The sequence below is a fragment of the Nuphar pumila genome, chromosome 10 (genome assembly GCF_984573655.1).
Source record: "Nuphar pumila chromosome 10, dmNupPumi1.hap1.1, whole genome shotgun sequence".
Lineage (NCBI taxonomy): Eukaryota > Viridiplantae > Streptophyta > Magnoliopsida > Nymphaeales > Nymphaeaceae > Nuphar > Nuphar pumila.
Genome location: NC_143258.1, coordinates 7,950,371 through 7,962,505, shown reverse-complemented (window position 1 = coordinate 7,962,505; position 12,135 = coordinate 7,950,371). Strand labels below are relative to the sequence as shown.

Sequence of the window (12,135 nt, the reverse complement as noted above, 5' to 3'; positions counted from 1 at the left end):
GCAAACGTTTCCTCATAATCAATTTCATACTATTGCCCATACCCTTTAGCAAGTAAACGAGTTTAGCAACTAAACGAGCTTTATACCTTTCCAAGGATCCATCGCTTTTAGTTTTAACCTTAAAAACCCATCGACAACCTATAGTTTTCTTTCCTATGGGTAGAGTTTGGAAATCCCAAGTTTCAGCTCTTTGAAGGGCATTAAGTTCATTTTGCATAGCTTCTTGCCATTCTATACTTTTTTTGGCTTCTTCATAATTCCTTGGTTCAAAATAAGAGTGAATGGCACTAAGGCAAGCCCTATATCGGGGTGAGAAAGAATCAAAAGAAACAAAACGAGTTGGAGGTCTTCTATTCCTTTCAGATCTAGGGTGGTCGATAGTAGGAACAAGCTCACTATACTGGTCAATAGCACTTCTAAAGGTGTCTTGGTTTCTATGAGAGTAGGTTATTGGATCACTTGAAAGTCTACTTTCTTGTTCATTGAGTGAGTTATGTTCACCAACGTCACCATCATTTTCCTCATCGTGATTTGATGATACATCATCATCACTAGATATATCATCATTACTAGACAATAGATCAAATAGGAAGGAATAATCAAAAAAAAAAAATTTGAGAAATATTTTTTTCAAAGCCACTTTCATTTTCCAAAAAAGTTACATTTCTAGAGACATATAACTTATCATCTCGAAGATCATAACAACGAAACCCTTTTTGAGTTTCGGAATATCCAAGAAAGACGCAAGGGATAGCGTTGGGAGATAGTTTGTCATTCTTATCCGTAAGTATAAAACACTTACACCCAAAAACTCGTAACCTATTATAATCCGGTTCAAGTTTATATAAAATCTCAAAAGTGGATATTTTTCCTAATATCCTAGATGGCAGGCGATTTATCAGATAAACAGAAGCAAGAGCTGCTTCTGCCCAAAAAATTTTAGGAATGTTTTGAGAAATAAGAAGGGTCCTAGTGGTCTCAATGATGTCCTATGTTTTCTTTCGGCCAACCCATTCTGTTGAGGAGTTTTAGGACAAGACCTTTGATGGACAATTCGATGATCCTCAAGATATACTTTAAATTGATTGGAGAGATATTCTCCTCCAGAATCACTCCTAAATATCTTTATATTACTGTTGAATTGATTCTTGATCATTGAATGAAAGGTTTTAAAACACGAAAAAACTTCATGTTTGAACTTAAAGAAAATATATCCATGAATATCTGGAAAAATCATCCACAAAAATGACATAATAAGAAAAGCCTCCTTTTGAAGTCACAAGTGCGGGTCCCAAAACATCCGAATGAACAATTTCGAAATTTTTAGAAGAGAACATGGTTCTTTACTCAAAAGGTAAACTTTGCATTTTTCCGAGAATACAATTATTACAAGAAAATGAACTCTTACATAGGTCTTTTGAAAAATGTAAATAAGACAACTTGGTGATATTAGGATAACCAAGTCTTTTGTGTCATACATTTATATCTTTGTTTTGGGCCACATTACAAAAAGATTTTGGAACTCGAAGAGATTCCATATAGTATAGGTCTCCTTTTCTGAAGCCTTCAGCAATCAATTTCCCGGACCGGCGATCCTGTATTAAACATTTATCACAAGAGAACTTAATATCAACCATGGTCCGAGAATTGAGAAACAAAGAGAAGATTTAAGTTTAGTTTAGGTATAAATCTAATTTTTGGAATAAAAAAATCTTGAGATTCAAAATTACCTATACCTTTAATTTCAAGAGATGTTCCATCCGCAGTGGAAACAAAAGAGGGAGAAACATTTTTTGAGAAATCGGAAAGTGAAAACATGTTTGGGGACATATGAAAAGATGCACCGGAGTCCAAAAGCCAAGAGACTTTACCTGGAAGAGATGAGGTAGACACGGCGGCACCGGAGGTAGCTCCCTTGAGTAGGGGTTGAAGGGCTTCCACTATTTGATTTAAAGAGAGTGACCCACTTGATGATGCCTCCTCCTTTTGTGGAACACCGGTGGTAGCCATTGCGAGAAGCTTTTTCCATTTGGGACATATGGGTTTGATATGTCCGGGTTCTTTACAAAAATAACAAATAATTTTGCTATAGTCCCTTTTTCCTCTTTGCCCACCATTTTCACTTTGATTTTGTGGTTTAAAATGAGGGGGACGATAGGTTTTTACATGGTTCCCGGGTCTTTATACGGCATTGACCTCATTGTTTTCTTCATAATTACAAGGAACCATAAGAACACTTGATCCTTGTTTACATAAACTCATACGAGTCTCCTCACCACTTAATTTGGTGAGTACATCTTCAAGAGAGGGAGGAGAAAAAGAGGATAGAAGAGAGGACCTTATTTGCTCAAATTCGGGCCTTAGCCCATTCAAAAAATTGAAGAACCGATCTTCTTCAAGTTGCTTCTGATGGAGTTCAATTGCTTCTCCACTCCATTTTGGTTCAAGCATGGCAAACTCATCCCAAACGGAGGAATGATCGGCAAAATATTCCCTAATAGTCATTTCACCTTGAGTAAGAGAGAAAGCCTTCTTTTGAAGATAATACTTATGAGATAGGTCCCTCGATGTATACATTTTTTCAAGATAATGTCAAGCTTCCGATGCCTTTTTGAATTTAATAATGTTGACATTAATCTTGGTTTCAACGGATGAGAAGAACCAAGAAAGAATCTTGAAATTCTTCATTTCCCACTCATCGTGCTTCTTAGAATACTCTTCAAGAGCTCTAACCCTTTCTTCTCCTTCAAGAATCTTGATCTCACTTTCATTTACCACGGTTATCTTGGGTTTCGGTTCCGGAATTGTGCCTTGCACATAACCCCATAGCCCCTTCCCTTTTATGTGAGCCTCCATGTTTCCGGCCCAAATATGATAGTTGGACCCATTTAATTTGAAGCCAAGAGTAAAGTGAGACTCTTTTTCACTCATTATGAAGTAGAGAGAAAGGGAGAAATGGCGTACCAACACAATATCCCAAATGCTAGCTTGCGCAAGATTCTTCTAAAATATTTGAGAAGCAAGATCCACCACTTCAACCTCCAAAGGTCCGAAGGCACGCTTTTTGAGGTACTTGAAAAGAAGAGGATCCCACAATCCTCTATCACCAACCAAGCTTTGATACCATGTAAAATTGTCTATGAAGAGACAATACGCATACAAGCATAAATACTTTATAAAAGAGGTGTACGAAGACACCCTCACAACACTTGAACAAAAATACACAAAAAGCGTAAAAATAGCAAACATGCAATAATGCATGTATTTGATAAAAGGAACAAGTGCTTGAGACTCTCAAACTTAGGAATTACAAGGGGGGAACACCCCTATTTATACAAGTGCAAAAAGGTGCAAAGGGGGGCTCCCAAAGGAGTCGTTGGGAGCCCCCAACGGTCACATTTGTGAACGTTGGGGGCCCCCAACGACTCTATTGGGGGACCCCCAATGCACTTTAAATAATAACAAAAAAATAAAGGAAAAAGTAAAAAAGAATTACAAAAAAATAAATAAGAAAATTACAACATATTCCAAATGGAATATGCGCAAAACAGGAAATTACAAGAATACCCTTTCGGGTAAGAATATATAAATATATATATTTATATATATAGAGATATATGTACATATAATATATTATATGTAAATGTATCTCTATGTATATAAATATATATATTTATATTTACAATAATGATTTTAGGAGACACATTTTAACAACCCGTTCCCCTTTTATAACACCTGGCTTTGTTGACCAGGTTTGGACAAGTCCAAACCTGTTGAGTCCATATCCAAACTCTTTGGACCCTGGGTTCAGATTTGTAGTATGGGCCCAGGGTCAGGAGAGTTTGTGTCTAGACCAGTTTTGAACTTGTTTATATATATAGCCGTGTCCCTGTACCCACATTTTTTGTAATTGGCGTGTCGTACTCTAGGTACCCGCACTCATACTCTGGTGACATTGCTAATCCCATGTAAGTAGCCTTTCTAATTTCTCTCTCTATTAGAATACATTTATGCCACAACCAATTTAGTAAATGACAATAAAAAATCACAATATTAATCTTGTCATTTTACATGTGTGAGGTGGGAACTCCTATAAAAAAATTAGTATATTACATTCAACCCAAACTGCTTCCCTTTGTCAATTTTAAAGTAGTATAGATTGTGCAATTAGTACATTTATTATCTACAGCTTGAAATGCCTATAGTTGGTGACAGTTAATAAATCAAATCACACTAATTTTTAGGAGGGGAGGGGGGTTTGCGTACTCCCTTGTAGGTAGGGGGAGGACCTCAAGGGTTTTACCAACCAGTTACCTGTCAAAAAGGAAAATGTAGTAAACGTTGTTAATATCCATACACGGCTGTGGAAGTTAACAGCTCTTTTAAATTAAATTATGCATTTTATAGACTTTGTGGTTATTATGTCCGAATTAAGATTGGGCTTTATCTGTATCTCGATTTGGGGACCCTGCTAGACCTCCGATTTGGGATTTACAGGGTGCCATGCACCTTGCTCATTTATACAAAGCTGGAGAAGCCCAAAGGGTACCATCGTGGCTGTCTTGGAGCACCTGGATCTTCGTCCAGTCTATGGGCTGTTGATTTCCTTCTTAACTAACAATGCTGAACTCTTTGTTTTTGTGATTATGTTGGCTTCAGGTCACCAATCACATGGTGGCGGGTGAAGGAGGAGTTCTCAAGCCTGCCCTTGGTGAGAGCTGGAAAAGCATGCCCCATGTGCGCCTGCTTCTCTCTCGCGAGCCTGGCAGTAATATCTGCACCATGTCCATCCTTAAACATACCTCCATGGTCTCTCTCTCTCTCTCTCTCTCTCTCTCTCTCTCTCTCTTGCTCTGTGTTAATTTTTGCCACAATATTGCAGGCACTTGGACGAGCTACGAGGTTCTCTTTTCCTAATGTGTGAGACAACAACAGCCTCTGAAAAGAAAACTTTAAAATGTCCTTGGAAGGCCAACTGCTGCAGTGAATGGTGCCTCTCACAAGTACTAATCTTATCTATGCATATCTACTAACCCCAGCAGGGGTCCCGCCTCTTGACTAAAGACTGCACTCCACCCCTGCACATCAGCCAAGTAGGATTTGCATGTTATGCTCCAAAAAAACAGTAATTTGTATTTAGAGAATTCATTTGTTGTCAATGCACCATATGTTTGACTGTCTCTATATTGCACCAAAGGACACGAAATGAGTTGGAAGCCGCAAATTAGCATGTAAAAATGAGATTGTTAATTGTGAGAAATAAGTAATTGGCCCGTGGCTTTCACTTGTCCTTGGTTTGTGGTGGTGTGGTCCCATGCTCACGTGAAGGGGTGCAGGCCTTCTGCCTTCCCTAACAGCACTCTGAGATTGTTAATTGTAAAATCTTCTCATCCCTTCTCAGCCAATGATGGTTCATCTGTCACGTGGGAGTAGCAGGTCCCATCTCACGTCAATCTTTTTGTTTTTTTTTTTGTTTACAATTTATTTGCTTCTCTTGATTCTTCGACCCCCGTCATTTTCTCAAGTTTCTCCTATATAGCTTGGTGATCAGCCAGTAATTGGCTGTGCCCTTAATCATAAATCACACAAATTGTTGGTGCTCTCTCTCTCTCTCTCTCTCTCTCTCTCTCTCTCTCTGCGGTTAGACTCAAGAACACACATGGGTGATGCTTCTGCTGCTTACATAAGGATGGTAAGCCGAGTACTTCTCCTTTTGGTTTTACTTTGACATCTATGGTTGGTTTCGTGATCATGATCATCTTCATCATCTTGGTCACTGGTTGGCTCTGTATGGTAGGTGCAACACCTGATTGAGAAGTGCATCTTGTTCCACATGAACCAAGAAGAGTGTGTTGAAACTCTCTCTAAACATGCCAACATTAAGCCGGTCATCACAACAGTTGGTTGGTTCCCCTGTTCCTCGTCTTCTCATTTGTCTACTCTTGTGCTCATCTCTGACCATATTCATGTATGCCTTTTCTAGTATGGAGAGAACTGGAAAAGGAGAACAAGGATTTCTTCGAGGCCTGCTCTCGTGAGAGGGAGAATCGACGGTCCAGAGCCCAGGAAGCCGAGGCTAGGCGTATCATCTATCAGATGATCAACGATTCAGATGGCTAACCTGAACCTTTGTGGTGGCTCCTTGTGAACTACATCACGTGCCAAAGTGGTGCAGTTGTCGTTCTTGTTAGCATTACATGTTACTACAGAGGAGCCTGAGAGTAATAATAATGATGACGAGAGAGAACTTGGGACAAGGTGGAGGGAGGGAGTGACTCCATAACGCATCATCATCCAGTAATCCTACCGCGTGTTTGCCTTGTTCTTGGCTCCCCAAGATGCCTAGTCCGTCTATGTGGGTTCTTTGTTTCACGTGGCTTCAATCGGCCTATGTGCTGACGTGGAGCTACCCTATGAAGATCATCCCCTGCATTCGCTTAATTGTCTGCTGCTTCATGTAAATAATTCAACCGTTTGGAAATATCATCTTGATGCTAGTGTTCTTTTCTTTACATCTGTTTTTTTAGAGAGAAAATTATTTACATCTCTTTTATATATATGTATATATATATAGGAAAACCTGTATGTTCGAACGGGTTTTCCTTCCAACTCGGTCACGTGCGGTGTCACATTTTTTTTTTCGAAAAAACAAGAATTAGCTTCTCTGTTTTCTGCCCCGAGATTTAGTAGTGGTTAAGACTGCCACTAAAAATTGTGAGTGCGTAAAAAAAATGATGAAGCATCGCTGTTTGATCATGCAGATCAACTCGTCTGACGTATGTGTTTGATGATATGGGTCAACCTAGAAAAATGGATGAACCTTCTTGTTTGTTTGTTTTATTTTGCTTTCACATCTAACACCATAGATGTGATTTATATGATTTATTTAGTGGGCGCTAGCTTTTGGATCGTCGAAATCTGACCTGTATACAGGTTTTTTCGGTGGTCAAAAAACCAATGGCTATGAAGTCTATGACTTTCTCGACTTATAAAAACATGATCCAAGAGTTGATTCCTACTAAATTGAGCATGTTAAACACATCTGTGAGGTTAGATTATGTCAAAACTCGTGAGATTTTATTCTAGTATATATATATATATATATATATATATATATATATATATATATACACACACACACACGAAAGGGTGTATGGCAGGTATCATCCCACTTCCTTTCGTCAGACCAAAGTCAGATGCATGTCCTTGTGCCGCACATCCAATTTTTTTAAATAACATATTTTAGGACAGTTTTGAACCGTTGCATTCATATCTCCAACTGCTTCCACACTCTTAGACTGCTAATTGCTTGGGAATGGGTCTTGGTAAATACCCATATCTCCATTACTACTGACTTGTCTCCTCCAATGAGCACAAGTTCACCTTTGTCAAATAGTCCTGGATAATATGCCCTAGGATAATGCATTGTTCTGTGTTATAACTCAATGCTTTATGAAACTTGCATAACTTCAAAGGATCTTTGCCCTGGACTTGCAGAAAATTTTGTAATGCTGAAAGTTTGACCATGCTTGATTGTAGTTGAGAGTCCAACACCTTTGTCCGGGATTGACAAAACTTGGTGATCTTCCTTTTTTTATGACCAATTCAGATTGTATTGCCCTTGTGGCTTTTGAGACGAACCGGATTGCCTTTGATCTTGTCCTGACCCTTTTGATCCAATGGTATTAACTTGGTTCTTTGAGTCAGTTTTTTGTCCCATTATCTTTTTCAGATCCAATGTTAGGGATCATACTTTTATAAAGACCTCTTTTGATTCTCATCTCAATTCGACTAGCATAATCTACTAACTTGGAGATGCTCTTAATACCTTTAAGGGTCAAATCATTTCAAAGGCTATGTAAATTTTTCCAAGATAATGGTTAATGCATGCAGGGATCTTTAATGTTATTGCACACTAACCACAATTTGTTTATGAAATCATGATCACTTTCATCTTTCTTTTGTTTCAAGACATGTAAATGACTTATAGTAGGAAGTGTATCTATATTATACTTGAACCCTTCTAAGAATAAGTTTATTATATTATTGAAGTTCTAGATTCTCTATCTTTAGAGCTTCTTAGGAACCAACGAATCAAGGCTCTGTCATTCTTTCTATATTCATAGGAATCATTTGAAAACATGGTCAAATCGGTGCTTGGACCTCCTGAATCATTGAACTTGATGAATTTCTTTGGGATATTATTTGGCATTTTATCATCTCCTAATATAAAATCCTCCACTGAATAATTCCATCTCTCACCTTAATTACCACAAACTTGTTGATTTAGTTCGTGAACCATGTTTTCCAAGGTTTTCATTTTTTGGTCTTGTTCAGAAGGTTTTGTTTGGACCTTAATTGAAGATTTTGCCTGATGATGTGGGATTTTGATATGACAGGTTTGTGTTTGTTTTATTTTCAACCAGGCTTCACTATCTGTCAATTTCTACTGAAGTTCTAACATTAGTGTCTTCATGGCTTATTTTTCACTTTTTAAGTTTTCGTCGGTGTCTGTCTCTAGATCCCACTTAGATTTTTTTTTTTTTTAATGTTTGAGTGACGTATTTGACCTCTTCTTATTCTTTATCCTTATCTTCTAGATCTATGGAACTACCTCCAATGCTTGATTGTTTGAATCATTCACTAGATCTTTGATATTTGTTTCCATCGTAGCTATTTTTAACCTAGTGATGGGTCCAGTTTACTAGTCCCTTCTTTGGATTTTTTATCCTAATTGCTCCAATTTAAATCAAACTTTTGATGGCTAGGGTTCTTAGGTAGATCTGTATTTTAATCCTTCTTTAAATCTTTAGCCATCAATCTAAGTTTCTAACACAAACAAGAGTCTAAATAATTTACCTTGTACACAAAATTGGATTTTGAAAACAAGTTTCCTAGGTCTCCTTAAATGCTTCACGGATATGTGATGTTATTTCTTGAGTTCTAATAGGTTAAGGCTCTCTTCCGGGTCCACCACCAATATACCTGACTTATGTACCTAATATGGGTTGGGGGGCAAAATTCGGAGATCCATTTAAAAAATTCACACAAAAAACCAAGAGGTCTACAATTGAAGTCCTAAGAAAAAGTTGATAAAATAGGAATGAGCATAAATGAAGCAAGCTAGGTCCGTTGCAAGTTGACCTTTTCCTGAGAGTTTCTAAATTCTCATGATTTTCCTAAGAAATTTTTAACATGCATGCATCCAGTTTCCTATGGGTTTCAAACTAAAAAAAAGGAAAGTAAAACATCACAAGAAACTTTTATTTTTCCTTTTTATAAACTAAAGATTTTGAAAAAGAAAATACATTTTTGACAAAAACTTTTCTTACGCGACTAAGGAAGGTCATAGGACCAAAGTTGATCTTACCTAGATTACAACCTAACAAATTTCACACAACAACAAAAAGGAAAATTACAAAAATAAAAGTTGTCAAGCACTGAAACATCTTTTAGACACAACTAGAATCACGGGATTCTAGTGGAGACTCGCCAGATCTAGTCAGAAAAAGAGTACTTTTGTAAAAAAAAAATCTGCAATCAGGAAACTAACAACGATTATTTTTCTGCCATTTCATGCCAAATAGAGAAAAATTCTGAAAAAGTTATCAAAAGAATAGAGAAAGATAACTTTCTTTATCTTTTCAACGATACTAGGCCTGTCAGCAATTGACAAACAAAGACAGATATATGGCCCAGTTTAAATGCCTGAAAAAACAGAGAATACAAGCAACCGGATGCCTGTTTGCAGTAGAAAAAATGAAAAAAACGATAAGAATCACTAGATTCTGTCAAGGAATCACTGAGAAATAGGGTCGGAAAGATAAACTGTCCTATTATGACATAAATTAGAGACATTTTTTATTTGTTTTTGGGTACATAAAACAATGGCTAAACAATAAATTTTGGAAATACACCCAAAAGAATAGAGAGAGTGCCAGATCTCAACTTTCCAACCAGATCTAAAACACCAGTAGACGATAAACGAAAGCTGCGATATAGTTTGGACAACAAAAACTATTAGGAGAAACAACACATATTTTTGTGTTTTTCTGGTATTTCTTGCAATTTTGAGCACCTTAGGAATCTGACTTCACATGAAAAAGAACAAAAGTAAAGAAGACAAAGACCAACGTACCACGGATGCATTGGGTTGTCTATCAAAGGACACTCTGGAAGCAGATAACACAATTCGGTGCAGGTTAAATCAATTCTTTTGGATGTATATAAACACATAGAACAATCCAATTCCCCTACCAAGATGGACCCATACCACCTTCCTAAAATTATAATCAATACTAAGCAACCCATGTGAGAAGGCTTCGTATAGCACAGTGGAATTTCTATAACTCTGCTGACACCAACCGTAAACAATAAAGAAAGATTAATTATCAGAAGTTTCTTGGTTCTACTGCAGCATCTTCAATGTCCTATATGACAGCAAAAGCTCAAGAGATTACCACCAATATCGGTGATGGGGTTCATACTATGCTATGAGCTACATCGATTGGTAAAAGTTCTTAGAAGCCCATGTGAAATGATCAAGACTATTGATATGGTTGGGTCTAAACAAAGTTCTGATTCTAATTTTTCTTGATAGTAAAAGTTCTTGAAAGTGAAGGACTTTGACGAAAAAGTGAGACCCATGGGAGCCAAGAGAGTCGTTGTCGCAGAGTGCAACAAATTTTTCCTTTTCTTAAAGAAACCACCTTTTTACGAAGCAAGTTATATGCCCCCCCGGCAGTTAGCTACATGCACCACGCATGTGCGTCTCGTATCTCTATGTTTGTCATCATTAATTAGTGATGCAGTTGCAAAGACTTAATTACCCTTTCCTCTATTGGTACCAAAAAAAAATCTGCAATCAGGAAACTAACAACGATTAGTTTTCTGCCATTTCATGCCAAATAGAGAAAAAATCTGAAAAAGTTATCAAAAGAATAGAGAAAGACAACTTTCTTTATCTTTTCAACGATACTAGGCCTGTCAGCAATTGACAAACAAAGAAAGATATATGGCCCAGTTTAAATGCCTGAAAAAACAGAGAATACAAGCAACCGGATGCCTGTTTGCAGTAGAAAAAATGAAAAAAACGATAAGAATCACTAGATTCTGTCAAGGAATCACTGAGAAATAGGGTCGGAAAGATAAACTGTCCTATTATGACATAAATTAGAGACATTTTTTATTTGTCTTTGGGTACATAAAACAATGGCTAAACAATAAATTTTGGAAATACACCCAAAAGAATAGAGAGTGTGCCAGATCTCAACTTTCCAACCAGATCTAAAACACCAGTAGACGATAAACGAAAGCTGCGATATAGTTTCGACAACAAAAACTATTAGGAGAAACAACACATATTTTTGTGTTTTTCTGGTATTTCTTGCAATTTTGAGCACCTTAGGAATCTGACTTCACATGAAAAAGAACAAATAATGTGTGGGAAATAACCTTTTTGACAACTAGAATGTGAAAAACAAAATGGATACGTTTGAGGACAAAATCAATTCATTGAAGGGTGAGCTTCTTACGGTTCAACAGATGATGAATTGTCCTCGACCAACTTTTGAGAACGTTGACTTGGAGGCTTCTCTTAAGCATGACCTAGAGAAAGCCTAAAGTCATGAGGAATCTCACTCGAGGCAGAAATCCACTGTTCAGTGTCTGAAAGAGGGTGATAGGAACACACATTTTTTGTATGGCTTCTGTGAAAGGGAAGAAACGACATAATAACATAAACAAATTGCTTATTGATGGTGCATATTTGATTGATAGTCAACGCATCGAAGATGAATGCCTGTCTTACTTTCAGGGATACTTATCTGAAGGAGATAGGGTAGATTCTATGCCCTTTCATGAGGGTCCAACGATCTCTGGGACTGAAAATGATGCCTTATTTGCCCCAATGTCTGATAATGAGAATAAGCTTACTGTTTTGCAGGCCAATGGAGAGAAAGCAGCAGGACCGAACAACTTCCCAGTGCTGTTAAGTGTTGGGATATCGTCGGTGGTGATGTCTCAACTACTGTTAAAGATTTCTTTTGGAAGGGTAAGATTGTAAAGAACTTAAATTAGACTCTTATTGCTCTTATTCCTAAGTCCTCGGCAGTGGATCAGTTGAAAGATTTCGTA

The 12,135-nt window shown here is 37.4% G+C and overlaps 2 protein-coding genes across 2 annotated transcripts in view; both read left to right on the top strand.

Annotated features, from left to right (window-relative positions):
• The window catches only part of RAD51D (DNA repair RAD51-like protein), a 160,059-nt gene extending 154,770 nt beyond the window's left edge, over positions 1-5,289 (top strand). Inside the window, exons 9-10 of the mRNA XM_090018827.1 lie at positions 4,660-4,809; positions 4,883-5,289. Of these exons, the coding sequence (XP_089874953.1) occupies positions 4,660-4,809; positions 4,883-4,924 (192 nt within the window). The 3' untranslated portion in view covers positions 4,925-5,289. The remainder of the gene's footprint in view (positions 1-4,659; positions 4,810-4,882) is intronic.
• A 370-nt stretch (positions 5,290-5,659) lies between these two features.
• LOC149823426 (uncharacterized) lies at positions 5,660-6,430 on the top strand. Its single transcript, XM_090020047.1, has 3 exons — positions 5,660-5,692; positions 5,798-5,903; positions 5,984-6,430. Exons 1-3 carry the CDS (start codon positions 5,660-5,662, stop codon positions 6,118-6,120), a joined length of 276 nt encoding a protein of 91 aa, XP_089876173.1. The 3' UTR covers positions 6,121-6,430.
• Positions 6,431-12,135: the final 5,705 nt, after the last annotated feature.

What these genes read in the sequence shown, in the direction of transcription:
- LOC149823426 (XM_090020047.1), top strand. Translation starts at nt 5,660, where the DNA reads ATGGGTGATGCTTCTGCTGCTTACATAAGGATG. An exon ending in CTGCTGCTTACATAAGGATG is followed by an intron (nt 5,693 to 5,797) that starts GTAAGCCGAGTA and finishes TCTGTATGGTAG; the next exon opens with GTGCAACACCTGATTGAGAA. An exon ending in GCCGGTCATCACAACAGTTG is followed by an intron (nt 5,904 to 5,983) that starts GTTGGTTCCCCT and finishes TGCCTTTTCTAG; the next exon opens with TATGGAGAGAACTGGAAAAG.